General features: G+C 52.7%; 7 protein-coding genes across 7 annotated transcripts, besides 4 other annotated features; 3 read left to right on the forward strand and 4 right to left on the reverse strand.

Moving 5' to 3' along the window:
* Window positions 1-711: 711 nt before the first annotated feature.
* PODANS_7_5700 (uncharacterized protein) lies at window positions 712-1,062 on the forward strand (the record flags this gene model as incomplete). The annotated part of the gene is made up of 1 exon (XM_001907890.1): window positions 712-1,062. The coding sequence occupies one exon, from the start codon at window positions 712-714 to the stop codon at window positions 1,060-1,062; it is 351 nt and encodes a 116-aa protein (XP_001907925.1).
* Window positions 1,063-2,150: 1,088 nt separating this feature from the next.
* On the forward strand, window positions 2,151-3,022 carry PODANS_7_5710 (uncharacterized protein; the record flags this gene model as incomplete). The annotated part of the gene is made up of 2 exons (XM_001907891.1): window positions 2,151-2,445; window positions 2,514-3,022. 2 exons carry the CDS (start codon window positions 2,151-2,153, stop codon window positions 3,020-3,022), a joined length of 804 nt encoding a protein of 267 aa, XP_001907926.1.
* An 861-nt stretch (window positions 3,023-3,883) lies between these two features.
* Window positions 3,884-6,042, reverse strand: PODANS_7_5720 (uncharacterized protein; the record flags this gene model as incomplete). The annotated part of the gene is made up of 2 exons (XM_001907892.1): window positions 3,884-5,187; window positions 5,349-6,042. The coding sequence occupies 2 exons, from the start codon at window positions 6,040-6,042 to the stop codon at window positions 3,884-3,886; spliced, it is 1,998 nt and encodes a 665-aa protein (XP_001907927.1).
* Window positions 6,043-7,651: 1,609 nt separating this feature from the next.
* On the forward strand, window positions 7,652-9,912 carry PODANS_7_5730 (uncharacterized protein; the record flags this gene model as incomplete). Its single annotated transcript, XM_001907893.1, has 4 exons — window positions 7,652-7,694; window positions 7,768-7,791; window positions 7,887-8,753; window positions 8,810-9,912. The coding sequence occupies 4 exons, from the start codon at window positions 7,652-7,654 to the stop codon at window positions 9,910-9,912; spliced, it is 2,037 nt and encodes a 678-aa protein (XP_001907928.1).
* Window positions 9,913-10,455: 543 nt separating this feature from the next.
* PODANS_7_5740 (uncharacterized protein) lies at window positions 10,456-12,268 on the reverse strand (the record flags this gene model as incomplete). The annotated part of the gene is made up of 3 exons (XM_001907894.1): window positions 10,456-11,543; window positions 11,627-11,743; window positions 11,836-12,268. 3 exons carry the CDS (start codon window positions 12,266-12,268, stop codon window positions 10,456-10,458), a joined length of 1,638 nt encoding a protein of 545 aa, XP_001907929.1.
* A 1,267-nt stretch (window positions 12,269-13,535) lies between these two features.
* On the reverse strand, window positions 13,536-15,408 carry PODANS_7_5750 (uncharacterized protein; the record flags this gene model as incomplete). The annotated part of the gene is made up of 2 exons (XM_001907895.1): window positions 13,536-15,152; window positions 15,208-15,408. 2 exons carry the CDS (start codon window positions 15,406-15,408, stop codon window positions 13,536-13,538), a joined length of 1,818 nt encoding a protein of 605 aa, XP_001907930.1.
* Window positions 15,409-16,145: 737 nt separating this feature from the next.
* PODANS_7_5760 (uncharacterized protein) lies at window positions 16,146-18,020 on the reverse strand (the record flags this gene model as incomplete). The annotated part of the gene is made up of 1 exon (XM_001907896.1): window positions 16,146-18,020. The coding sequence occupies one exon, from the start codon at window positions 18,018-18,020 to the stop codon at window positions 16,146-16,148; it is 1,875 nt and encodes a 624-aa protein (XP_001907931.1).
* Window positions 18,021-21,321: 3,301 nt separating this feature from the next.
* Window positions 21,322-21,339: a sequence feature (primer 7G12B).
* A 64-nt stretch (window positions 21,340-21,403) lies between these two features.
* Window positions 21,404-21,446: an STS (microsatellite 7G12).
* Window positions 21,447-21,568: 122 nt separating this feature from the next.
* Window positions 21,569-21,586: a sequence feature (primer 7G12A).
* A 1,851-nt stretch (window positions 21,587-23,437) lies between these two features.
* Window positions 23,438-23,668: a long terminal repeat (lechriodus).
* Window positions 23,669-23,779: the final 111 nt, after the last annotated feature.

Genomic DNA, 23,779 nt, shown 5'->3' on the forward strand with positions numbered 1-23,779 from the left:
GCATCCCGGAGTGGAATAAAAAAAAATTTTTTTTGTTTCATAGTCGGATATAGAGGTTAGTGGTCTACCGGTACTGCTTCACACCACTACTGTGGAAATTTTTCACCTACAGGCATTTTATGCCAGCTTACTTCTAATACCTATCGTACGAATTCTTACTTTTAAGCAAAAAATCGTGGTTGGGGTGGTATGTAAGAGGGATTCTGTAGAAGGAGGGGGGACGTGGGAAACAAAGTACTTAGCTTCGACAGAGAGGGGTAAGAAGGGGGGGGAGTTATTATGTAATTACTAGTTTATTTAATTAAACGAGGTTAAAATAGAGGTAGATTTATTAATATGAGAAGTCGTACAAAGGTTGTTCCATTTTTTTTTTTGGCGCGCCATGTGAAGGGGGAGCAGCAGGTGGCTAGCAGTCCACCGCCGGTTGTGCAGTCGAGGAGGGAGAGGAGCAAGAGCCCGGTGGGGGGTGTGCCGCCGCAGAGTCCGACGAGACGAGGGGGCAGTGTGGGTGCTGTCGTCGCGCCTGGGGGGTTGGAGGATGAGGAAGGGGAGGTGGGGGGTGGGATGCCGGAGGAGGAGGGGTTTGATTTGACGAAGTGAGTAATTTTTATTTTTTTTGTCTTGCCAATCTTGATGACGAGAAGCTAACAAAGAATAGGGGGTTCCAAAGCATTAGCAGTTTCCACGCCACGGTCGTCAAGCCTGGTTCCAATGGGGAGTCGCAGTCGCAGTCTCAGGGGACGAATGCCAATGGAGATCCTGAGACGCAGGAGAGTGTTTGAGCTTTTTTCGTACATTTTTTGTTTCTGTGTGGTGGTGATTGATGTCAACACAGACACGGGCAAACGATTCATTGGTATCGCCACTCTTGTTTGGTCAAAGCTGAGGACGCATCATCCTCAGGTAACATGGGCATTTTTTTTCTTTTTTTTTTCGTTTCAGATTGCCTGTTTTATTACCCTTTTTTTCCTATTCTTTCTGCTGAAGGGCTATATGGTGGGTTTAGGGAAAGGAAAGGGAGTGTGGGTGGTGCATGGGACACTGGTGTTGATTTGTTTTTAATTGACTGAGTATAATCATTACTCGTATGGGAATATGGGATTATTGATTGGGGAGGCGGGGGAGGTGGACTTTTTTTTTCTCTTGTTTTTTTTCACTTGTTACTGATATCTTTTTTCTTTTTCTTTTTCGGTTGCTGGATTTATCACTAGGAGTATATGGAGTTTGAGGGCCCTCGGTTTTTTCAAGTGGTGCAGAGAGGGTAAACACACACTGTGTTGTTGTTGTTGTTGTTGTTTCTCTAGGAAGAGAGAGTCAGGGGGTGTATACCTACTACTGGCCTGAGTTGGGGCAGGATGAGATGTGATTGGAGGGAAAGGGAGGGTGATCAAGGAGATATGGGGGGGGATGTTTGATGAGCGATGTGGGAGGAGGATGGCAGGGAGATAGTATTATCGATTGGCTCTTGTTTTGTCAAATGGTAGTGTTATTCTTTTGCTGTGTTTTTGGTCGAGGGAGGAAGGAAGGAAGGTTTGATTGTCAAGCTTTGCTGATAATGGTGGGGGTTTTATCAATTGCTTGTTGGGAGTTTGTGTTGTAAAGCGTTCAACAGCTGGGAATGAATAGTGTTAGGGGGGAGGGGTTAGCTAGCAATGGAACGTGGGATGCCGAATAGTTGGAGTTGTGCTTCCGATGTGGTGTGTGAATAGGTAATGATGGTATGGTTTGCGAATAACGATGATAAAGATGTCTTGTGAGAGAGGAGGCAATTTCTGGACCCTGGATTCCATACAAGTGATGAAGGGTGGCAAATAGGGGTGCATGGCGGCAAGGGGGGGTTCGGCTTCTGGAATGGGGAATGTCTCGGGTAGAATGGCTGGGGGTCGGGGTTGATAATATGGGGGAAAGGAAGTGGTCAGAGAAGGCTGAAGCTAGGGCCCTTATGACGACAGCGTGAGCTACCTTGGCTTGTGGTAGGAGCTACCCCTTTAGCTGGGTGCCTACCTGACTTGCACATCACCACCACCCATGCATGCGGCTCAACTCGAGCAGATCACCATTGCCAATACCAGACCTCCAACCAGGACACACCCTCCATTCCCCTGCCTATTAATCAGACTTAACGATATCCGCTATAATACCACCACAGAATGTGGCCCTCCTCTCCACCAGGCCCTCCCCCACAGGCACACCCGCACGCTATAGTCAACCCCCTTCGCGACGAGGAACAGCAAGCACTGCCCCCGCCGTCTTATTACTCTTCTGTTCTCCAGCCTGCCGGGGGTAACAACAACCAACAGGAGCAGCCACCACCAGTGGACAACAAAGAACTAGAAACACAACCCCCAAGGATAGGAGACCGAGCCCCGAGCCTAGGGCCAAGTATCACCTTCCCAACAGACAAACCCCTCCTGGTAGTCTTCCTTCGATACTGCGGATGTCCATGTAAGTCCATCTCTCCCCCCCCCCCACCCCCCAACCTCCATATTCGTGTCTAAGCTAACCCCTCACAGTCGCAGAACAAGCTTTCACCAACCTCACCACCTTTTCCACCACCCACCCCTCCATCACCTGCATAGCAATCACCCAATCCCCCCCCTCCGAATCCGACACCTGGATCATCTCCCTCGGCGGCCTCTGGTCCATCTCCACCGTCATCCCCGACCCGTCTTTGTCACTCTACCATTCCTGGGGATTACACCAAAACAGGTCATGGTACGACTGGTTTGTGGAGAACCTCAAAGTTCCCATCACCAAGCCGGTGAATGTCACCAATCTGGAGCATAAGCCTCATGGGAGGTACGAAGGAGATAATAAATGGCAGCAGGGGGGCGCGTTTGGGATTGACCAGGATGGGTTTGTGAGGTGGGCTTGGGTAGGGAGGAAGGTGGATGAGGTTGTGGATTTTGAAAGGGGCGGGGTGGTGGAGGCGCTTTTGGGGAGGGAGAAACAGAAGAAGAAGAAGGGGGGAGAGGGGGGGGACAATAAAGATGAGGGGGGTGGGAATGGACAGCTGATGTAGTATGAGGTTGTGCTTGATGATTGGGAGAGTGAGTGATCAAGGGGGGAGATGGCAATACAGAGATGAGGAGAAAGAGATGTGCAGTAGAGTTAATCATCAGTATTCATTCAATCACTGTGCTGTTGGTTGTGTATGTGTGTGTGTGTGTGTGTGTGTGTGTGTGTGTGTGTGTGGAAAATAAAGAGATAAAAAAGGAAACGCTGGGAACGCTGCCCTGAAAATCAAACGCTGTGTGACGGGCCAGGAGTCGAACCTGTTTTTTTTCGCTCAAACTTGGGAGTGTAATAACCGCTATACTACCGCGCCACGGAATAGTGATTAGAATTTGAAAACTATATACCCCCGTTGGTTGGGTTGGGTTCTGGTCGGTGGTTGTGGTGGAGACAATGATGAAAGTGGCGTTGTTTAGGGCGGAAGGTTGAAGATGTTACGTCTTGACGGCATGTGAAAGAGTAACTATACAGAACAGTGACCAGCATTGCAGATGGACAACATATCAAACGAGGTGTCAGGACATGACAGCCATTGTAAATGGGGAGATGAAATTGTATTGAAGCAGTCAAAACAACATGTAAATGAACAAGAACAAACAGCTAGGGAGCAGAACCCCAACAAGATATCATAAAAAGTCAAAAGTGAGAGACAGAGACAGAGAGAGAGAGAGATAGAACTATGATGCTTAACGATAGAGAAACACACATGTTTACTCCTTCCAATCCCATTCCTGTCAAAAAGAAAATCTCCGATTATTGTATCCCATCATCATAACAAGGCTTCACAGCTCCACCTCTTCTCACACACTCATACACACACGATTCTCTCAGTCCATGTCTCGTACATTCTAACCGGTATCGCTTGCATCTAATACTCCATCCCACCAAAGCTCTTATTCCTCACCAGCGTCGCCCTCTCCAAGCTCGCCCTGGGAAGCTGCTCATGGCTCCGCGTCCTACTGCGCGCTGTGCCCGGCCGCGAAGGGGCGTCGCCGTCTTCGACAGCGCTCATGATATCCGCGGGGACATCCGGATCATCCCTGATGCGGTGGATGAAGAAGGCCGAGATCAGCACCGTGATGCCACCCAATGCCAGCACAATCGCGATACTGTGGTCTCCCGGCTCGCCGCGGGGCTTTTGGAAAATTTGGAAGATCACACTGCTGAGCAAGGTGGCGATGATCTGAGGGGCAGCAATGGCCATGTTGTGGATCCCCAAGATGACACCGGCCTGGTCGGCGGCTTCGGCGTCTTCCCCTGATTCGAGCTCGCGGGCCTCGTCGGAGTTGTAGCCGTCCATTCCGCGGGTGGGTGAGAGCATCCTCTGCGCTCGTTGTTGGCGACGGTCTTCGTCGCGGCGGGAAATCTCGGCGCTGATGATAGCCCATGGTGCCCAGAGAGTAAGAGCCCAGGTGATACCGACGAGGCCAATGAGTACTGTGGCTGCTGTGACGGTCCGCACGAAAACAGTGCAAAGCATGCTGCAGGTGAAAAGAATCTGGGCAAGCATCCAGGCGCGGCGAAGCGTGAATCCAGGGATGACGAGGTAGTCCAACCAGGACTTTTCCTCGTCGTAATCCTTGAGCGAGCTGGGGCCGCCCTCGTCAGGGGAGACAACAGCACTGCCAGGTTGAGTTGTGTATGTTGGCGCAATGAAGAAGGGGAGGAACACATTCGTTGCCAGACTAGTGATCGCAAAGATGAGCAACGCAAAGGTTCCCTCCCGAGTGGCGTCTTCATAGAGCCTGTCGAGTTCCTCAGGGGTCATGTTCGGGTTGGCCTCGAGATATGGTTCGGCATAAATCTCGCCAATGTACGACGAAGTGTAGAAGAGCATAGGGAAGAAACCAATCCATGCGCAGAATTGGACTTCGCAGACTTTTCTGGTCTGGGGCGGTAGCCGTTGAATGGAGGTGAAGATCTTGTTGAAGAAGGCGAGGACGCCAGGCTTGTCCTTGATGGGTGGCCCCTCGAGTCGGGGATCGCGTTCGCGGATAAAAATGCAGGTAGCGACAACCGTCACTCCCAGCGCAATACTCGCGATGGCGCAAAGGTCCTTGAATTGGGTATCACCCAAAAACCAGAGCACACTGGGCAGATCGGTATAGCCAGCGAGGTAGCCTGCAATGTTTCCAATACCGACAAACCTGCTTGCCATGGCATTCGCAACCTCTGTAACAGGCGTTAGACTTGAACTAAATCAAGGGGCATAGAATAACTGACCTTGCTGATGAGAGGGTGCGCAGTCGACAATAAACGCTCGAATCGCGGCTTGCACTGCAATGGCTGGTCAGCACACAAGTCCTCCTATCCGGTCCTGTGCAATAACCTACCTGTATTGATTGCAAAGTCCAAAATATACACCCACAAAACTGCAATAACGATAATGGAGTTCTTCACAAATGCCGACTCTGGGTCTGCTCCGAATACGCCAAAGAAGCCCCCAACGATGTCTTTGGTCCAGGCAAGGAACATCAACGATATGATGGTGGCAGCAGCCCCTCCGAGCATGAATGGCTTGCGCTTGCCCCAGCTCAGACGACAATTGTCGCTCAGCATGCCAACATATGGTTGCACCAATGTCCCCGACAACGGCCCGGCAATCCAGACCAGTGCCATCAACGACTTGCTCAGACCGAGCGAGAGCAGGTAAGGAGAGCCATTGGACATCTCAACCGACCATGCGATCTGCAGGCCACCGATACTAATAGTCAAGAGGATGAGATACCAGACACTCTTAGTCGCCTGGTGCTCATCCTCGCCGTTATCGAGCGCTTGGGCGCGGATGAAGCCATCGTCTTCACCCGAGCCGGAGGAGGGAGAGAGCAGCGGCGACTGCTCGTTCAGACTGTCCGTGTCGAATACTGGCTGACGGTCATTTCCACCTGATGATGGGTTGCCTGTCCTTGATGATTTCGCCTGTTCTTTGCCCTTGGCCGATTGATTCGTGGGTATTGATGTCTGTTGGCGTTGGCTGTCGCCTGCGGGGTGGCCCCGATCTGGAATTGCTGCTAACGACGACGTCATGCGGAGCAAGAGCTTAGAAGCTGCCACAGCAACAACGGCGGTTCGCGCGCTTCCGTGTCGCTCGACCTGGCACGGAAAAAAACAATTGACGGCGTCTTCTATGCGAGTTTGTTATTTTCTCGATGTGTTGGATTCGAGCGAATAAGCTATCGGTGGTATCGTAAGTGGTGGTCGGGTTGGGCAAAAAGCAGGACGGAAGAGGGCGTGGGAGGTGCTTGTGAAAGAAGAGCTGAGGTGCCTGAGTTTCGGCCGTGCCGGGATCGTCCCTGAGAGCACAGGTCGCGGCGAATACAGGAGGCTGTGGCACTGGACGGAGCTGGGAGGGCACCGAGGGATGCTCGCAACTGATATAAACTTGTAGAGGAGTGAAAATATCACGCGGCCAAGTCAACGTCTGCCACGAGACCCGTCGTGGTTCGAGTGGTGCGATTGCGGAAGCAAGTCGAGAAAACCCCGGCTATCTAGAGGAGGCAGGGCTGGTCTGTGACAAAAGATACTGCAATGCAGAGCAACTTGAGCTTCGATTTTGGTTGGTCCACGAATGACAACCATCAGAGAGACGCCAGGCGGCACGGGTCTGGATCTCTTGAAGCTGCAGGGGCGCATCATGGAAGGCCCAGCGCCGAGCGACAGGCTTCTCCGGATTTTGCGGGCACTAATTATGTCAGGCAATTGGAACCACAGCGGGCCGTTATTCTTTGTTCCATGGATCGCAGCACTGTTGCTTCAACGTCCAATCTTTTGACTAGGTCTGAGATCTCTGACTCGGATCCCTTGGCAGAAACAACCACCAAACATTCATTCCAACTTGTTCCGAGTATTGGGGATTGTCTTTGAACTCCAGCAACAGATCAGAATCACATGTTTTGGAGCAGTGGCTGCCATGGTGCACAGTGTAAAATACGAAGCAATACGGGGGCTTCACATGGCCTCGATTTAATCCCAACCCAAGCAAGCACTAGTAGCCCAGGTGACAGCTTCATGAGCCCGTAGTTGATATTTTGCTGAACCGGCTGATGATGCGAAGTAGCACAGAGTTGTATTTTTGGCCATCTTGTATTTATTGTTGGATATGGACGCGGATATCGAGAGTGATGCTGGAGCTTGATATATGACCGAGAAGACTGACACAGCATCTGCTATGCAGTTCTTATCCTGACCTCCCCAGGACTTAGCAGAACAATAGGTGCTATGAGTGAGGTTCAAGATGTCTGAACAGCTCAACTTAGACACATGCTTCCCCTCCAAGTGCCAAGCCTATTGACCCACCGATTGGGAAGCTCCCCTGTTGGCGGTTGGTAGTGGCTTGCGCGGATTGGCCGCCTCATGGTCATCGGCGGGTCTCGGCAGCGATCCTTGTGGACACTTTCTTGAACCTGGCGACGTCTCAAACTTGGGATGTTGAGCTTACCAAATGCCAACCAAATCAGCCTGTCCAGACGTGCCATCGCCGTCCGTCTCTTACGTACCTTTTACCAATTCATGCTCCTTCGCTTCCCGTGAGCCTGAGAGTCCTGAGCCCTGCCGTGACCTCTGAGCTGAACTGAGCTTCCCCAACCCTCGTCCGCGCCGGGGCCAAGCCCGCTGTCGCTGTCCAACAGACGCCGCCATGCTGTCAGAAGTTGTCGCGAGCTCCCTCGTGGAACTTGCCAGTACGCGCATTCCCCCTTTCTCCCTCCCCAACCCCAAACTATCCCACGAACAGGCTCTAACAGAATGCTTCAGAACGAGAGGAAGAAGACCCCGCCGGTATGCCCGATCCCCTACATCCATCATCCGAACTCCCCCCTCCCGCCGAACGAACATCTCGAGACCCTCGACAGCATGCTAACTGCGCGATACAGGCTCCGACCCGCCCCACCAGGAGAAATACTCATCATGGGCCATATTTATTCTGCTGTCGCTACTCATTGTGTCGTTCTGCACGAGCTACACTCTACAACAGAGAAAGATCACAGCTATTCATGAAACTGTCGTATCCATCTTCGGCGGTACGAACGATTCTCCTCCATCATCCCCGACGAACCTCACCCTAACCAACATATTTCTAGGCATGACCATCGGTCTCATCCTCCGCGTATCTGGCTTCGATTCCGTCAGAGACTTGGTCAACTTTAACTACCAATACTTCTTCAACCTTCTCCTTCCCCCGATTATTCTCTCGTCCGGCTACGAACTCCACCAAGCCAACTTTTTCCGAAATATAGGAACAATCTTGAGTTTTGCTTTTGCGGGAACGCTCATCTCGGCCGTTGTGATTGGCGTCTTGCTCTTCTTTTACACTGCAATCTCTCCCGAGGGGCTGGATGTGTCGTGGACCGATGCCATCGCCGTCGGCGCAACGCTTTCTGCCACAGATCCGGTCACTATCTTGGCAATCTTCAACTCGTACAAGGTTGACCCGAAGCTGTACACCATCATCTTCGGCGAGTCTATTCTGAACGATGCAGTGGCCATTGTTATTTTCGAGGCTTCCCAGGCCAAGCATTCTTCCGGGTCAGGGGGTATTGGCATCTTCAGCATCCTGCATGGAATCTGGTACTTCTTGAAAGAGTTCTTTGGCAGTTTGGCGATTGGCTGCATTGTGGGCGTAATGACTGCTCTCGCCTTGAAGTACACCTATGTCAGACGGTATCCAGCCATCGAGAGTTGCTTGGTTGTGCTCATTGCTTATGCCAGCTACTTTTTCTCTCAAGCTATTGAGATGTCTGGTAGGTCTTCCCGTAAGCGCCCGTACTTGAGAATCGTGGATTAACTTGGTGCTCAGGAATTGTATCGCTTCTCTTCTGCGGCATCACGCTCAAGCACTACGCTTACTTCAACATGTCCCGCCGAACGCAGCTGACGACCAAGTACCTGTTCCAAGTTCTCGCTCACCTGTCTGAAAACTTCATCTTTATCTACCTAGGTCTGGCCCTCTTCACGGAGAAGAACCTCGTCTTTCAGCCCCTGTTGATCATTGTCACGGTTGTTTCCGTCTGTGCGGCAAGATGGCTCGCTGTCTTCCCGCTTTCTCGAGCGATCAACTGGTTCCGCCGATATAGAGCCTCCCGACGTGGTGGCGAAGCCGATGAGTTGCCCTACAGCTACCAAGCCATGCTCTTCTGGGCCGGTCTTCGTGGAGCCGTCGGCGTCGCTCTCTCAGCCCGCTTTACCGCGAAGGAAACCCAAGCTCTGCAAGCGACCGTCCTTGTTGTAGTGGTGCTGACCGTCATCATCTTTGGCGGCACTACAGCCCGCATGCTCGAGATATTAGGAATCCGCACTGGGGTAACAGAGGATGCGGATTCCGATGACGAGTTTGATATCGAGGCTATTGGAGGCGGACTTTACAAACGACCGGACAATAGTGGGATAGGATACACTCCCAGAAGTCGGAGCCGCGGGTCGGCCGTTGCATTGGATAACGTTGGCGGTAATAACAGCAACGGTGCGAGCTGGACATCAGGAAACAGGAGGAAACCCAGCCATGGGAGAAAGGGACACAACTCCAAGGACAGCAACGACTTTGAGAGGTCAGAGTTGTTGGGTGTCAACAATGGCGGGAACAGTAACACTGACTCTGAGTTTGGGAGCGACATTGACATCTCAGACTTGCCACCACCGGCGCCGAGGAGGAGGTCGAGCCCTATGCCAGGAGGGGATATCCCACCAGCTTCGACTGCGGCCACAACCCTTGGCTCTGGCCAGAACAGTGAGAGTGGGAATCATTCCACGCCACTAACAGCGTCTGCTGCGATTAGACAACTCTTCAGAACAGACGACCCATCTGCCCTGTTTAGACAGTTGGACGAAGACTACATCAAGCCAACGCTGTTGCTAGATGGGAGTCATGGTAGAGGAGGCAGTGGTGGTGGAGGCTCGCATTAGATGTTGTTTTCCTTTCTGGTCAGGTCAAGCCCTGAATTTTGGCTCGGTGCATATAGGAGGGATATCTTTTGGCAAAAGGATGCCAGGCGAGGAGGCATACACCGGCGGCGTTTGTTCTTTTTTCTTTCTGCTGTTACTATGATTAGATGTCTTTGTTCTGTTTAGCTGGGAAACGCTGGCGTGTTTGGCTGGCTGGCTGTTGACTTTCTCAGTGCGAACTTGAAGGAATAAAATGTTTGGATCATTGTTAGTCCCATCTCAGTACCTGCCTGCTCTATCGCAATAATGTCTTTTGGGATGGAGCAATTTTCCATGCAAAGCCGATCCATTCGGACATTGCTAGATTTTATCTATCATAAACAAAAGAGTAGGGTATCCAAACAATCTAGCTGTAGCTTACTGACCAATGCTAAACAACAAAAATGCAGTGTCCGTAATCCGTGGTATATCTCAAAAAGATATGCCAAAACAAAATCAAGCAACCAAACCAAAACGCCATGCAGTAAGGACTCCCCCTTCATTATCTTCCCCATTCTCTCCCCGTTACATCTTCACCCCTTTTTCCTCCTCCCCGGCCGTCTCTTCCCCTCTCACCGTCTCATCCTCACTCAACACACCCCCTCCCATCTTCCCCTCCTCGCCGCTGCTCTCCTTCCTCTCATGACTCATCTTCATCCGTCCCAAAATCTCCTCGGCCTCCCTCGCGTACTTGCACCTCTTCCTGATCCTCGCCCCATACTTCCAAAACAACAAGGGGAAAGGCACGCACGCCAAAGCGAGAAACGCCGGGACGGTACTCGCCCAGTGGATCCCCAGGTCCTGGTACATGTACGTCGTAAACAGCGGAAACGCCGCACCAAACAAACTTCTCAACACCGAGTTCGCGGCCAGGACCGAGGCGGCAAAGACGGTGTAGCTGTCGATCATGTACGTCAACAAACTCAAGAACACGGCCACCAGCCCCGCGGCGAAAAAAGCGGATGCAGTGATGGAGACCATCCAGTGGATTTCAGGGCCGTTTGTCCACGCGAACCAGAACAATCCGACAGGGAGGAAGATAGACCCGACGATCGCGGGAGGGAGTCGAGACTCGGGGGTTGCGAGGCCGGAGGAGAGGAGGGGCATGAAACGGGTTTTGTTGTCGATCATGGCGTATGTGACGGCAAAAACCATACCGACGGCCACGCCGACAAAGGCTAGGCCGCCGATGCCGGGGGACCAGCCGCGGTTGAGCTGGTAGACTATGGGGAAGGCGGCGAAGAGGAGGTAGAGGGTTCCGTAGACGATGGCGAGGTAGATTGATGTGAAGAGGACGATTGGTTCTTTGAAGAGCAAGACCCAGGGGCGGGTGAGGGTTGTTTTTATTTTTTGGGACTTGGTCGAGGGGTCGAGGAGGTCCATTTTGGAGATGTAGATTTTCCCTGTGTGGGAGGTGAGGGCTGCCGCGCGTTTTTGGAGGAGGACGGGGGCGTAAGTTTCGGGTACGTAGAGGAGGCAGAGGAGCCAGAGGGTGCCGGTGAAGATTGCTGTTAGGCCTTGGATCCAGCGCCACCCTAAAGATTCGCCGACGAAGCCGCCTACGATGGGGCCGATGGAGGGCCCGAGGAAGGGAGCCATTGCGAAGACGCCGGCTGCGGCTCCTCTTTCTTTTTGGGAGTTAGTATAGGGGAAAGATGGATGGAGAGGGAGGGGAAAAAGGGGGGGGGGGGCTTACCGTTGACGTCAAACATGTCTGCTACTACGCCGCCCGAGTTGGTGAGTGGTGATGAGCCAAAGGCTCCGGCGAAGAAGCGGAGGATGACGAGGGTTTCGATTGTGTCTGCCCCGGCGGCTCCGGCGCAGAATACCATGAGGGCCATGTAGGTCAGGGCGAAAATCGGCTGGCGTCCGTAGAATTCACTCAGGGCGCCCAAAGTAACGGACCGATGGCGAAGCCAAAGACGAAGAGAGAGATGCCCAGGGTGGCCATTGTTGGCGTGACTTGGAAGTATCTGATGATTTCAAAAACGCCGCCTGAATAGGCGGTGGAAGCAAAGGCCACTGCCAGGGTTGCGACGGCCTGCAGTAACGTGATGATCCATTTCTTGTAGTTGGGGTAGGTCATGGGGTTGAAGGGGTCGGATTTCCCTGGGAGGAAGTCGACGATGTAGGGAGAGGATTCTGTGCCATCTCCCGGGTAGGGGTGGGACAATATGGCGGGCGTGAGGTGAGAAGGGGACAGTACGAGACGCCAGTGAGGGACATGATTGCTGTTGCTGGTGGTGTTGTAATCAGTCTGGGACTCCATATCTGGCTTTGGTGTTGGGGAGGGTGGTGTAGTCGGCAAAGCCGTCACCGACGACGAAGAGGATGCCATGTTGAAGTTTGTGACCAGTCTGCTATGGTAACGAGTAACGATATCGGAATCTTATATCATGATATGGTGATACAAAAGAAACCACGATAAGATATTGTAACCGCGAGAACAGAAACCCAATGCCATCCGGACACCCAAATGGGGGAACCACTCGCCGTTTTATATGGCCAAGCCCGCCCTCTCCAGCAAAGCTTCCTCAACTCCGTTCCCCGATCCTGATCAAACGAAACCAACAATAGCAAGATTAACAAACCACTACCCGCCCACGCCGCCCATCATGGACTTTGGATTTCTGAATCCCGTTCCTGGTCCCACAACGGACGAACTGCCAAGAGCATGAGGCTCCTCCATCTCTGACAACACTGGACCCCTGACGTGATCTCCTGTCAGAATGAGCGTGCTCCGTCAGATCTGTAAACGGCCATTATGGATCACGAGATTGGCGACTGCGGCAAGTGGACTGGTTGTAACCACCGCTGGACGGTTCCAAAAAGTCGGGACTCGGACAGGAAGAAGCACCGTGAGAAACAACAGGAGAATGAGTGATGACAAAACGGCATTGAAGGCACTCCACTTGAAGGACACGCCCAGAACGATAGCCTCGCAACTTCTCGAGGATTCTTATTTGTGGGCTCTTGGTCTTGCTAGGCCGCGTCGTTGTCCTTGATTCAATTTCGCAGCTGGTTTTCCAACGGCCGAGGCATGCGGAGTATTTCTCGCAGGCTTACAAACCAGGCTTTCCAGAAGAACGACAAGCCCAATTTGCCCCTGAGAGAGAGACGAAAAAAATCGGCGAACGAGACCACAGAAAAGAGAGACTGTTGTCGGGATCGTGGAGCCGCAAGATCAAAGCAGCGGTGGGTGCCAATGCCGACGCACCGAGGTTAGCGCTCCTTGAAACTTTTTGAATTGTAGATCATCGGCGGGATTCACATGCTCCTAACCTCCAACTCCGGTCGTGCTGACATCATGCACAGACTTACTCTGAATTTCCAGTCATCTTTCTTTTGACATCTTGGCATTGGAACCAAACATTGTTGAAGCCCAATATCGGACTGTTGTCGTCCAAGCTCGAAAATGCAATAGCAAAGCCATGTTTCGGCACCGGAAAGCTCGGTTCCAAAGCCACGGGATATCAGCCCATCCCACGCAATGCATGAACTGACCATCGTATAAACCATCATGGGGTGATGCTGGATGTATTCGTTGGCAGATCCGCCCCGGCTCAGCCTTGTAGATGGGTATCTTTCCGATCTTTGAGCAGGATCTAATCGTCAAACCCACTCCAATCATCCTCACTCTCATCCTCGCTCTCTTCATCTGCCCCCTTCTTCAAAGTCGGCATCCCATCCGGCCCTCTCACGATCCTCCCGTCCCCATCTCTCACAAACGGCCCCTCTCCCTCACTCCCACTCCCAAACCTAACATCCCCTTCCGTATCATCCACCTCAACCGCCTTCCTCCCGGTAGCCTTCAACGTCGGAATCCCATTCTCATCCCTCACAACCCTCCCCTGTTGATCCCTCACATACGGCCCCTCCTCATCTTCTTCCACTTGTTTCTTCTCCCCATCCACCGTCCCGTCCCTCACAAACATCACCACAAAAAACCCCATCGTCCCCCGTCCATCATCCCTAAAAGCCCTGACACACCCCTCGGCGACCTCCTTATCCCCCTCACAACCCTCCACCTCCCCCCTAACATCCCACTCCCACATCCCCCTAACCTGCTCCTCCCGCCTCAAAACCCTCCACCCCCTCCTCCTCGCCACCTCGGACCCCAACGCCCTGATCGTAACCCCCTCATTCTCCCCCTTATGAACCGAACACGTAGAATATGTCACCTTCCTCGCATTAGGAAACTCAAACGCATGCAAAACAATCTGCAGCTGAAACGCCGCCAAAGCCTCAATCCTTTGCTGTAGGTCCTTTTCAGAGGAAACCACCGTTTCCTGTCCATCATCATCCACCATCATCGCCGGTGCCGGTTTCATCTCCTCTTCCCCCTCGGCCCGTTTCCTTTTCTTGTTTCCACTCTTCCCATTACCCGGTTTGTTCTTGCTGGCTAACGCCTCAGGGAGGCAAAGCTCAGGAACATCATCACGGCCGACAATCCCACTCCCCGAACAACTCGGATCGAGCAGCAGCGCCCCGACATGGGCGTATTCCTCCGCCTGGGGATCAGCTCGGAGGAAGTCCTCTGCTGGGTGAACCACCGTCTTTGCGTCACTTCCCGCGATTTTGATCATTTTCTGCAGGGTCTTGGCTCTGTTTCTGTCTTTTTCAAATGCATGGATGGTTTGTCCTCGGGCGAAACCCCGTTCGGAGAGTATCCCGGCGAGGTGGGTGGTTTTGTTTCCTGGGGCGGAGCAAGCGTCAATGATATCCCCATCTTCCGGTCTTGGGTCAAGTAGATAGGCAGGGAAGCAAGAGGCTTTGTCCTGGAGGATGATCTCGCCCTTTTTGTAGGCTTCCGTCTTGGTGAAGTCGAGGACGGAGGGGGGGACGGCGATGAGGTTGGGGATGTGACCGTCAAGACACAAGACTTTTTTCTTGCGGGGGGCGGTCATGACTTGGGTTATCGAGGGGACGACTTCAAACCCTTTGAAGGTAGTCTCCAACTGTGCGTCAAGGGTTGATTTAATAGCATTGACGCGGATCCATCGGGGATGCTGAACTGGGCCGGCATATTCCGCTTCTATCAAGTCGCGAAAGGTTTCGATGGTGGGACATTTCCTACGGATGCGGGCTTTGGTGAATTCCGAGGTGAGGCGGGCTTTGTGGCGGTCGATGGATTGGCGGAGGCCGTGGGAGGCTGGGAGGGCGATACCACCTTTTGCGAGGAGGTGGTCGTGGACTAGGAGGATGGAGAGGATGGGGGTGAGCTGAGAATGATTATTAGTAGTTGATACTGCAATGGGTGAATGAAGGAAAACACACCTTGCGCTCGTGCTTGAGTAATTCGGCATTCTCAACCACTTCTTTGAGCACAGAACTCCATTTGCATGTCTCTAGGGCCAGGGCGTAGACCTGCGCTGGGGGGGACTTGAGGTCCTTGTTGCTAAAGACTCGTGATTTCAAGCTGCCGCCGTGTGTCGATGGCCCTGTGAGCAGCGCTGCTGCTTCGTGGTAGAGAGACATTCTCAGTTACAACAGATGTCCGAGGCGTATTATTGATCCATTCAATTGAAATTTTTGAGTCGGGCCAAATGAGTTTGGGTTACTTGAGCTGAGTGATGAAGGTGAACTGCTGAAATGAGTTGTGAGTTGTGAGTTCTGGTTGGTTGCCTTGACATATTGCAAAATTTTGGAGGCCCAGGGTTAGGGATCATGGCCGTTGATGTCGCTGAGAACTCAACCAAGAAGTCACGCGTTCACCTGCACAGATCATCAGTCACCAAAGTCATGGAAGAGCATATGTTTGCGTAAAAAACACGCTTTCTCTAGCCTCTGGAGTATCTCATATTCCCTTCTATATATATGTCCCATCCCTCCCCGTCTTAAAAATCACCAAAAAAACCCAATGTTCCAAAAATGTTGTTCAGAAGAATCGAAGAATAAGTGATACATACACGAAATGTAAGAAGTGAAGTACAGCAGCAGCCACCAACGACAAAAACATATGGCGCTCTTTTGGGGGGGATCTCTTTCGTCATAAATCATCGTTTGATAGATAGGGAAAAGGAAAAAACACCGGAACATCCAAACACCCCTTCCCATATGTCCAGCCCTCCCCTTTTCCTACCGCTGAAAATTGTCCGCCCAAAACCAAAATTGGTATCCATCCCTAAATGTAAAGAGAAGGGCTTGACGCCCGCCCCGAAAGAAGTAAAAAGGTATCAAGGAAGAAGAAAAACCCCGTGTGACCAAGTCATCGTCTACCTCCGGTGGAGATGACGAGAGGGAATGCGGGCGTGGTGCGCAAGGTGGTTGTGGTTGCGCACATGGCGCTTCTCAGCCTTGGCAGGGGCAGCGCCGCCCTTGGTGAAGACGGTCAAGGCCCAGTCACCACCGCACTTCTGGCTGGCATCACCCTTGCAGGTCATGTTGCACTTGGAGTCGTCAAGCTTCTCGACAGTGTTGAGGCTGTTGCCGCAGTAGCACTCGCCGCCGTACTCGGTGCCGGCAACAGAGAAGCCCTTGGAAGAGCAGTACTCGACGCAGGCGGTGTTGCTCACCTGGCCAATGTTGGGGAGAATCTTGCCAGAGATGACACGGTCAGACTGGTCCTTGTAGCAGCCGGCAGCCTTGAAGCCCGAGATCTCAGCACCAGACTTGGCAGACTGGGTGGGGCCGGCAGGGGCCTCGTAGACGGTCCTGGTCTGCCAGACGGTGACGGTGTCGTAGACAATCCTGACCTTGGGAGAAGCCGCAGGAGGAAGGACAGCCTCGCTGGTAGGCTCGGGCTTCTCAACGACAGGGGGTTCCTCAACCTTGGTGGGGGCGGGAGCGGGAACGGTGACAAGGGTGGTGGAAGGTGGGGGCGGCGCAGCAACAGAGCTCGACGACGGGGCCGGAGCGGGGGCAGCAGAAGTTGATGGCTCTACCTTGATAGCAGGGGCGCTGCTGGACTTGGGAGTCTCCAGCTCGGGCTTCTCGACGACAGGCTCGGGCTCGGGAACAGCAGGAGCGGGAGCGGGCGAGACATTGCCGCCGCCATATTTCCAACCAGCGATGGGGTTGTTGCCGGGAAGCTTGTCAAGGGTGCCGGCAATCTTCTCCTGGATGGGGCACTCAATGTTGCAGCTCTCGCTGTCAGGGTTGACACCATGCTTGAGGCCGGGGCAGTTGTGAAGACCGGCATGGCCAGCGTCGCAGGTGTCGATGATGTGCTGAAGCTCCTCCTCGTCCCAGCCGGAGATGAAATCACCGTGAGCCGAGAAACCAGTGGCATCACCGTTGGAGAAGACGAAAGGGCTCTCCTTGCCAAGCAAGTGCTGGTAGCGAGGCAAGAACTTGGGGGTGTTCCAGTAGGTCTCAAAGAACATGTGAGGGACGTGGATCCAGCCCTTGGGACAGTTGAGCTTGCCGCCGACAGGGGTAGGGAAAGCCATGTTGTTCTTGTAGTTGGTGAGGCCGGCGGCGGGGTTGTAGCAAGAGGGGAAGTGGACATCCACGCGCATGGGAGAGGCATAGGCGTCGCAGTTCTGGAAGGGGAAGCCATAACCAGCACCCTTGTTGATCGGGTCACCAAGACCAGCCCTGGAGCCGTCCGAGTTGTCAGGCCAGCTAGGGGGGTTGTAGTTGGGGCGAGGGCAAGTGATCTGAGCGGCCTGGATGGGCTTGGAGGGATCCAGCTGAAGGGCGCCATCAGAGACATGGCTGGGCTTTGACCTCAGAGTGGGGTTTCCGCTGACAATCTGGAGACCGAGAGGGAAAGCCTTGATATCGTCGTCGGTGGCGTCGAAGAAGTAATAGTTGACCATGTAAAAGAACTCGACGGGCTCCAAGAGTCCGGTCTCGGGGTCCTTGAAGTAGAGTGAAGGAACCCAGTATGAGCTCATGTCAGCCTTTGGCTTGGCTGTGGTGCACTTGGACTGGCGCAGAGACTCTCCGGTAACGTTGAAGCCAAAGTTGCTGGCACCCATGACGGCGTGGACGTGGGCAGAAGGGCCTCCTGGTGAGACGATGGGATCGGCTCTGCATGTCGTCAATGGTCCCCGACCCTTGTGCTGAAGAGTCGCAAAGGTACGTCTATCCTTGGCGGCAGCCACTGTGACGGCCATGGTGGCCAAGATGGTGGTGAAATGCATGGTGAAGAAGTTGTTGTTGTTGTTGTTGTTGTTGTTTGGTATCGCTTGGAAATGTCTAAAGTCTATCCTTTGGTTGTTGGGTATCTCAAAAGTCGCTCCTCAACGGCTCGAGAAAAGTGTGGGAAGAAGTTGTCGAAGGGTTGATAAGACAAGTCTCTGGGACTGCTTGATAAAAGTTTCGAGTTGCTCAATACCGGTTGGCTGGAATGAATGGGGGGTTGTGATTGTGGAACAGTCGCTAACTATTCACGTTGGCCGTTTCTATTGTTGGTATTGCTTGACAGGTAGAAGCTGGATATCAACGGCTAGCGTGGTGGAAAGGACAGTGATGTAAGTGAGTATGTATTGCGCTGAGCAGGCTCCGCAGCTGGTGATGGTTGGAAAAAAGGGAGTGTAAAGTGATGTGCAACAGCACAACTTGGATTCGAAGGAGAGAGATGAGGCACGAGTGCCAGGAAAAAAGAGAATGACAGGACAACAAAAACCCACAGGAGGTTGAGGAGGAGAAGGGTGAGGGTGAGGGAAAGAAAAGAGGGAGACGGGACGAACTCCCGGCATGGGTGTGACCCAGTTTATACGCAACACGAGCCGACGACGTTGTGCTGTGTGTCCACACTTGCCCACCCCACCCCACCCTCAGCCCGGCACCGTGGGTCCAGAAGCACCAGAAGCTGAGAAGCGAGAGAAGTCCCGTCTCCTTTCACTCCTCTGGCTAGCCCGATTGAGACATATTCGGACGCCCATTCCAAGGAGAGAGAGCGGTCGATGAGCAATTGACTGCCAGGATTTTGCCAGGGCAAACATCAGACATCGGAAGGTCCGGTGGAGGAGCTGAAGGCAGTGGATTCCTCACCTCACCATCTGGGCTGGGCAGAGGTTTGTGGATGTCTAACTGTCTAACAGCTGGCGTGCACTGGCGTTTGTCTACCCTATCTGGGCTGGCCCCTTCATCAAACACGCCGTCTGATCCAGTGGTTCCTGGCTCTCGAGATGTCAAGAGACTTCAGATGAGAGGGGGTCGGCGAACCGCCATGGTGGACGAGAGCACGAGGGAGAGGAAAAAAACTGTGCGCTCAGGGGTAACGCTCGCTCAGGCCACTCTGTACCTGCATCTTGCTCATCGCCACTGCGGATCCCATTGGCCGGATGTTCTGCAAGCTGCAGGTCGTTAGGTGTGTGCCTGAGTTGGCACAGGGCGGGACGGCAGAGGATAAAAAAGACAAAGAAGTTATGTTGTTACGCGGCGCGAATGGCGTCCAATAGGATCGATCGACTGGCAAACTCGAAAAACGGGAAACTTCCAAATATGGTGCCCTCCTCCTTCCAGACCCTCCAAGTATTCAAGTATCACCGTCAGAAACGGAGTGGAAGGCGGACGCCGACAGACGGGTAGCCAACATGTGGGAATTGGGCACAAAAATGCGGTCCCTGGGTTTTTCATCTCGTCTGTGTCGCGGGATACCAACGGTTCCCTGGACCGGCCCGACACCAAACTCTCGACGACCTGACGTTGCGGTTGGGAACTTTGGTTCCCCGCACACCTGGGTTTTGGGGCTTCTTTTTATTTTTATTTTTTACGACGGGTACACAAACGGCGCCTGAAAATAAATCGCCCATTATAGCGTCATATCTACCAGTCTTTGAGAAACCAGCTACACTGAATAAATAAACCATCCCTTTCTTGTTTCTTGTTCTTCCAGAATAGCTGCTGACAGTCGCAGTCCAAGGCACAGAATGTCCGATATCATCATCACCATCACTTACGAATCCTCTCTCCTCTCCCTGCCCCGCACTTTTCCATCTTATCAATGCTCCGTGCCAACAGCAAGGGGGTTGACCCTCACTTGGAACAACCGTCCAATCACAGCCTCACAAAACACACCAAGCCAGGGGATTTGGGGGGCCCCAGCGTGTTCTCGTGCGTTTGAAACACAACCAACTCCCGAACGGAGCCTACCCAGCAAGCCACTCCCTGTCGTCGCTTCCGCCGTCAAAAGAAGAAGCATCTCAGAGAAGTCCAGAGAAGACGGGTCAGATCTGACTGCTCTCCCGAGACAGTTTCTTCCGAGATCTGATTTTCGACGATGCTAGCGTAGCTCTGAAATGAGGAACCCACCGTGTCTTCAGAAAGATTGACGACATCACTTCTGCTACGGTATCATCATTCACCGCAGCTTTTGTTATCACCATTCTCGCAGTGGTGTCTGATCGCAGCAGTCTTGCATCAGCTTTTAGGCCCTGCATTTACATATCCAGCCTATGCCAAAACGGTGCAATCTTTCCCTATGGTCTCTCCCTAGCACACCACGCGCGCGGTTCAACTTTCCTGGCCTAGATAGCCGCCAAGTCTAGTATCTTCCGTTTTGTCGGCGGCGAGTGATGGAAACACTCTGTAAAGTCGCCGATATTCACCATGTTCTGTGGCGGCGGGTGTTTGCGCGCGCAGTCTTGTGGACTCTTCACATTCCTCCTCCCTCTGGCTGAACAAGGCCATTTACGCCCCCCCGTTTCAAGTGTCAATACTCTTGGGTCCGTTGACGAGCTGCCGACGGCTGACGACTGAGACTTGGCCCCCCCGACTCACGGATGCTATCCGGACGCTCATCTTGACCTGAAAATCACTACGGGAGGCACCGCTTCAACCTGGCTGGATTACGGGCCTGAATCACCGCAGTGCGACCCGGTCAGCTCTGGGGATTGGGCGTCTCCCCGAGTCTTTTGACCGCCACCGACCTTGACGGAGAATTTTGAGAAACCTACAGGACCCGGGACCGAGAAAATACTAGGCATGAGCTGCTGCTGAACCTCCTCCCCCCTTTTCTTCGGCGCCGTTGGTAGGGGCGCCGAGGGCGTCATGGCTCTGTGCCACCCACGAAATCCCTCCGGCGGCGCAGGCAGAAAACCTACAAACAGTTTCTTGCTTGGCGAAACACAAGTCCCAAAGTCTATCACGACTCTCTATGTCAGCAAGCAGAAAGCTGGGAAATCCTAAATCCGACTGCATCTGCCCAGAAAAAGGGATCACCAACAGACAAACGGTCCTCCGGAATCACTGACCGTCTTGTCTATCCTTGATACAAATCCAAGCAAGGCGCCACCTCCCTTTATTTCACCATGAAAGAAGGCAAACCACTCCCTTCCGTGGCGTCAAGGGACATAGTGAACACCTTTGCTGCGCACAATATGCGACAGAAGAAAAAGAAAAAAGACACAGCAGTCTGCGGTGACCAGTCGAAGTGAATGGCCTGATGGCAGACAACACACCAGACATGATTTCTTAGATGACGTGGCACGGCCTACTCTGTGGCCTGTGGTCTGAGGCCTGACGGGCAGCCACCGGGGGCCACCTGCCTTGTCCTCACTGTAGAGATGTAAAGTGTTTTTGTGTGTGTGTGTGTGTGTGTGTGTGTGTGTGTGTGTGTGTGTTGGGTTTGCCATACAAACCTCTCATCACATACCTCCCAGATACAGACACAAGGCACCGCATTATGGTCGTCATTTTCTTTCTGGCCTTTTGGCTACACTTGCACTGAACAACAACTAACTACCAATCACCACAGGCAAGGCTGCCAACCCTGAGAGAAGATCATTTTTTCCAAGGAGCGAAAACAAGAAATAGGAAGGAGGTTGAGAGATTCCCAATGTAATCTGCACGATTCTACTAGTGTTCCTGCAAGTTGCCGTGCCCAAAGAAAACCTGCCCGCCAGCCTGGGGATGCACGACACATAACACCACACACCACCACATGGAGATACTAAAGCAAGGTACGAGCAGCAGCATACACGTAAGCTAAGGTGAAGTGGGTAGCCAACTTTGATGCAGATACCCGGTAGTCGCTGCGGGTTATTGACCACTCATGGCTCCAAGACGAGATGGAGTGGGATGTGACGGCCCGATCTCGCACTTTTTTGCTGCCGTCGTTTTCCTCGGATTTTGGAGATGGGTTTGATGGGTGAGATAGGATAGGATTCTAGATGTAGGTGCACAAGTGTAGTATCTTAGTCAGGTCGGGGTAGGGTTGCGGGTCGGGTTAGGTGAGACCGATGCTCACTTCTCTTCAGCTCTTTTGTTCAACCATCCCAGAATGGCCACGGACGAGATGCAGAGTACTCCATGTAGTATCTACCGACCTTAGTTTGCTGTCAACTGGCAGTTGTGGTCTGTCCTGTCACTGGTGCTGCAACGAGACCAATATCCCACCCTGAAAAGCCCTCCAGCTAACCATATCCCACGTGCCCACCACATACTAACAACTAGAATCTAGACAACCTGCAAATCATCACTAGCGCCGGCACTTCGCTCGCTTGAAATAAACCTTGCCACAAGCCATGCTCTTTTCTCACTCAGCTACCGAACCCCTCAGGCCTACCCCCACACTATCAAATCCCCGACGGGGTTTCTAGACCATGTTTTCCTCACCCCAGCTACCAGGAATGGCCGCCATAGGAACTTAGGGGTAGTGTTTCTACATTCAATATTACGGGACAACTACCGAGAGATTACCAGACTACAGACATCCATCAAAGATAGGTAGGTATCCAACATCATCCGATGGATGAAGATCCTCACCCACCTCGTGCTTTGCCCCGTTTGCGGAAGACAGCCGCCTCATGTAGGTAAGCACAACTGTGTTTTGAAGTTCAATATTACGGGAAAGATATCCGAGGGTTTTTACCAATCCAAACCTCTTCTACAGCTGGGTAAGGTGGGTATCCAGCCTCAACTGCCCCAGAAAAGCCGCCCTCGAGAAGAAACAGTCGACACCAGGCGAGGGGACGACGTCTCTAGATCCAATATTGCGGCACAGGATCTCCTCCTCAACGGCACATGATCCCGTCCTCGCAATCTAAGCATGCCAGCGGAAAGCAACATTTGCCACGCGTCTTCAATACCTCTTTCTTCAGCCGGAGCTCAAAGTCGCAGCCAACCCAGTCAGACATCTTGGGCCACAAGCTGACAAACTCACTGCTACTTGCTGAAGATCACCAGGACCCGTTTTCGACTTCAAGACCGAGGCTAACCCGGCTGTGCTCTCCTGTCTCGGTTCTAGAAAGCTGGAGTTGAAGCCGTAGCTTGAGAATGTCTGTCGACTCGGGCCCTCGATACTTTGAGCAGGTAGTGAATTACCACAATACCCAGAATAAACACTCCTTTATATGTCAAACAGATGGATAAACAATGCAATCGAAAGCCCATAGGAACCCCTAGATCAAATGAAAATCACCGTAGAACAACTCAAAGCATACAACACAGCTAGCCTAAAAGTGTGTTGATGACAAAGAGTGCTTGCACACCGCCTAAAAGGTCCAACAAGGGTCCTGCCAGAAAGACACCAGGATGTGTATCTAAACTTTACACATAGGTATTACAATACAATAGCTGCAGTAAGAAAGTCGCAAGCAAAAAAGAAATACATAAAAAAAAAGAAAAAAGAAAGGCCGTAGAGGCAAAAACTCACCGGCCAGCTCCGTAGAGGTGGCCGTTTACGAAAACCTCGGTGGTTTTACTTCGGCTCGAACTCGGGGGCTATCGGTTGCAAGCCCCCGGCGGGGGGGGGGTAACAGCAGCTCTTCCACCTTGACCATTTGTCCTGACCACAAGTGTGGCGCCCTGACCAAGATCTTCGAGCTGCTGTTGGAAGGTGGGTTGTGGACCTAACATATAAACCACTGGGTGCTCCTTCTATTCGGAGTGTTGTCGTGAGCTGCTCCTTCCTTGTGAGGCCTCGGCTTGGGAATGAGGCAGGTGCTTGGGTCAC

The sequence above is a fragment of the Podospora anserina genome, chromosome 7 (genome assembly GCF_000226545.1).
Source record: "Podospora anserina S mat+ genomic DNA chromosome 7, supercontig 1".
NCBI classification, from domain to species: Eukaryota; Fungi; Ascomycota; class Sordariomycetes; order Sordariales; family Podosporaceae; genus Podospora; species Podospora anserina.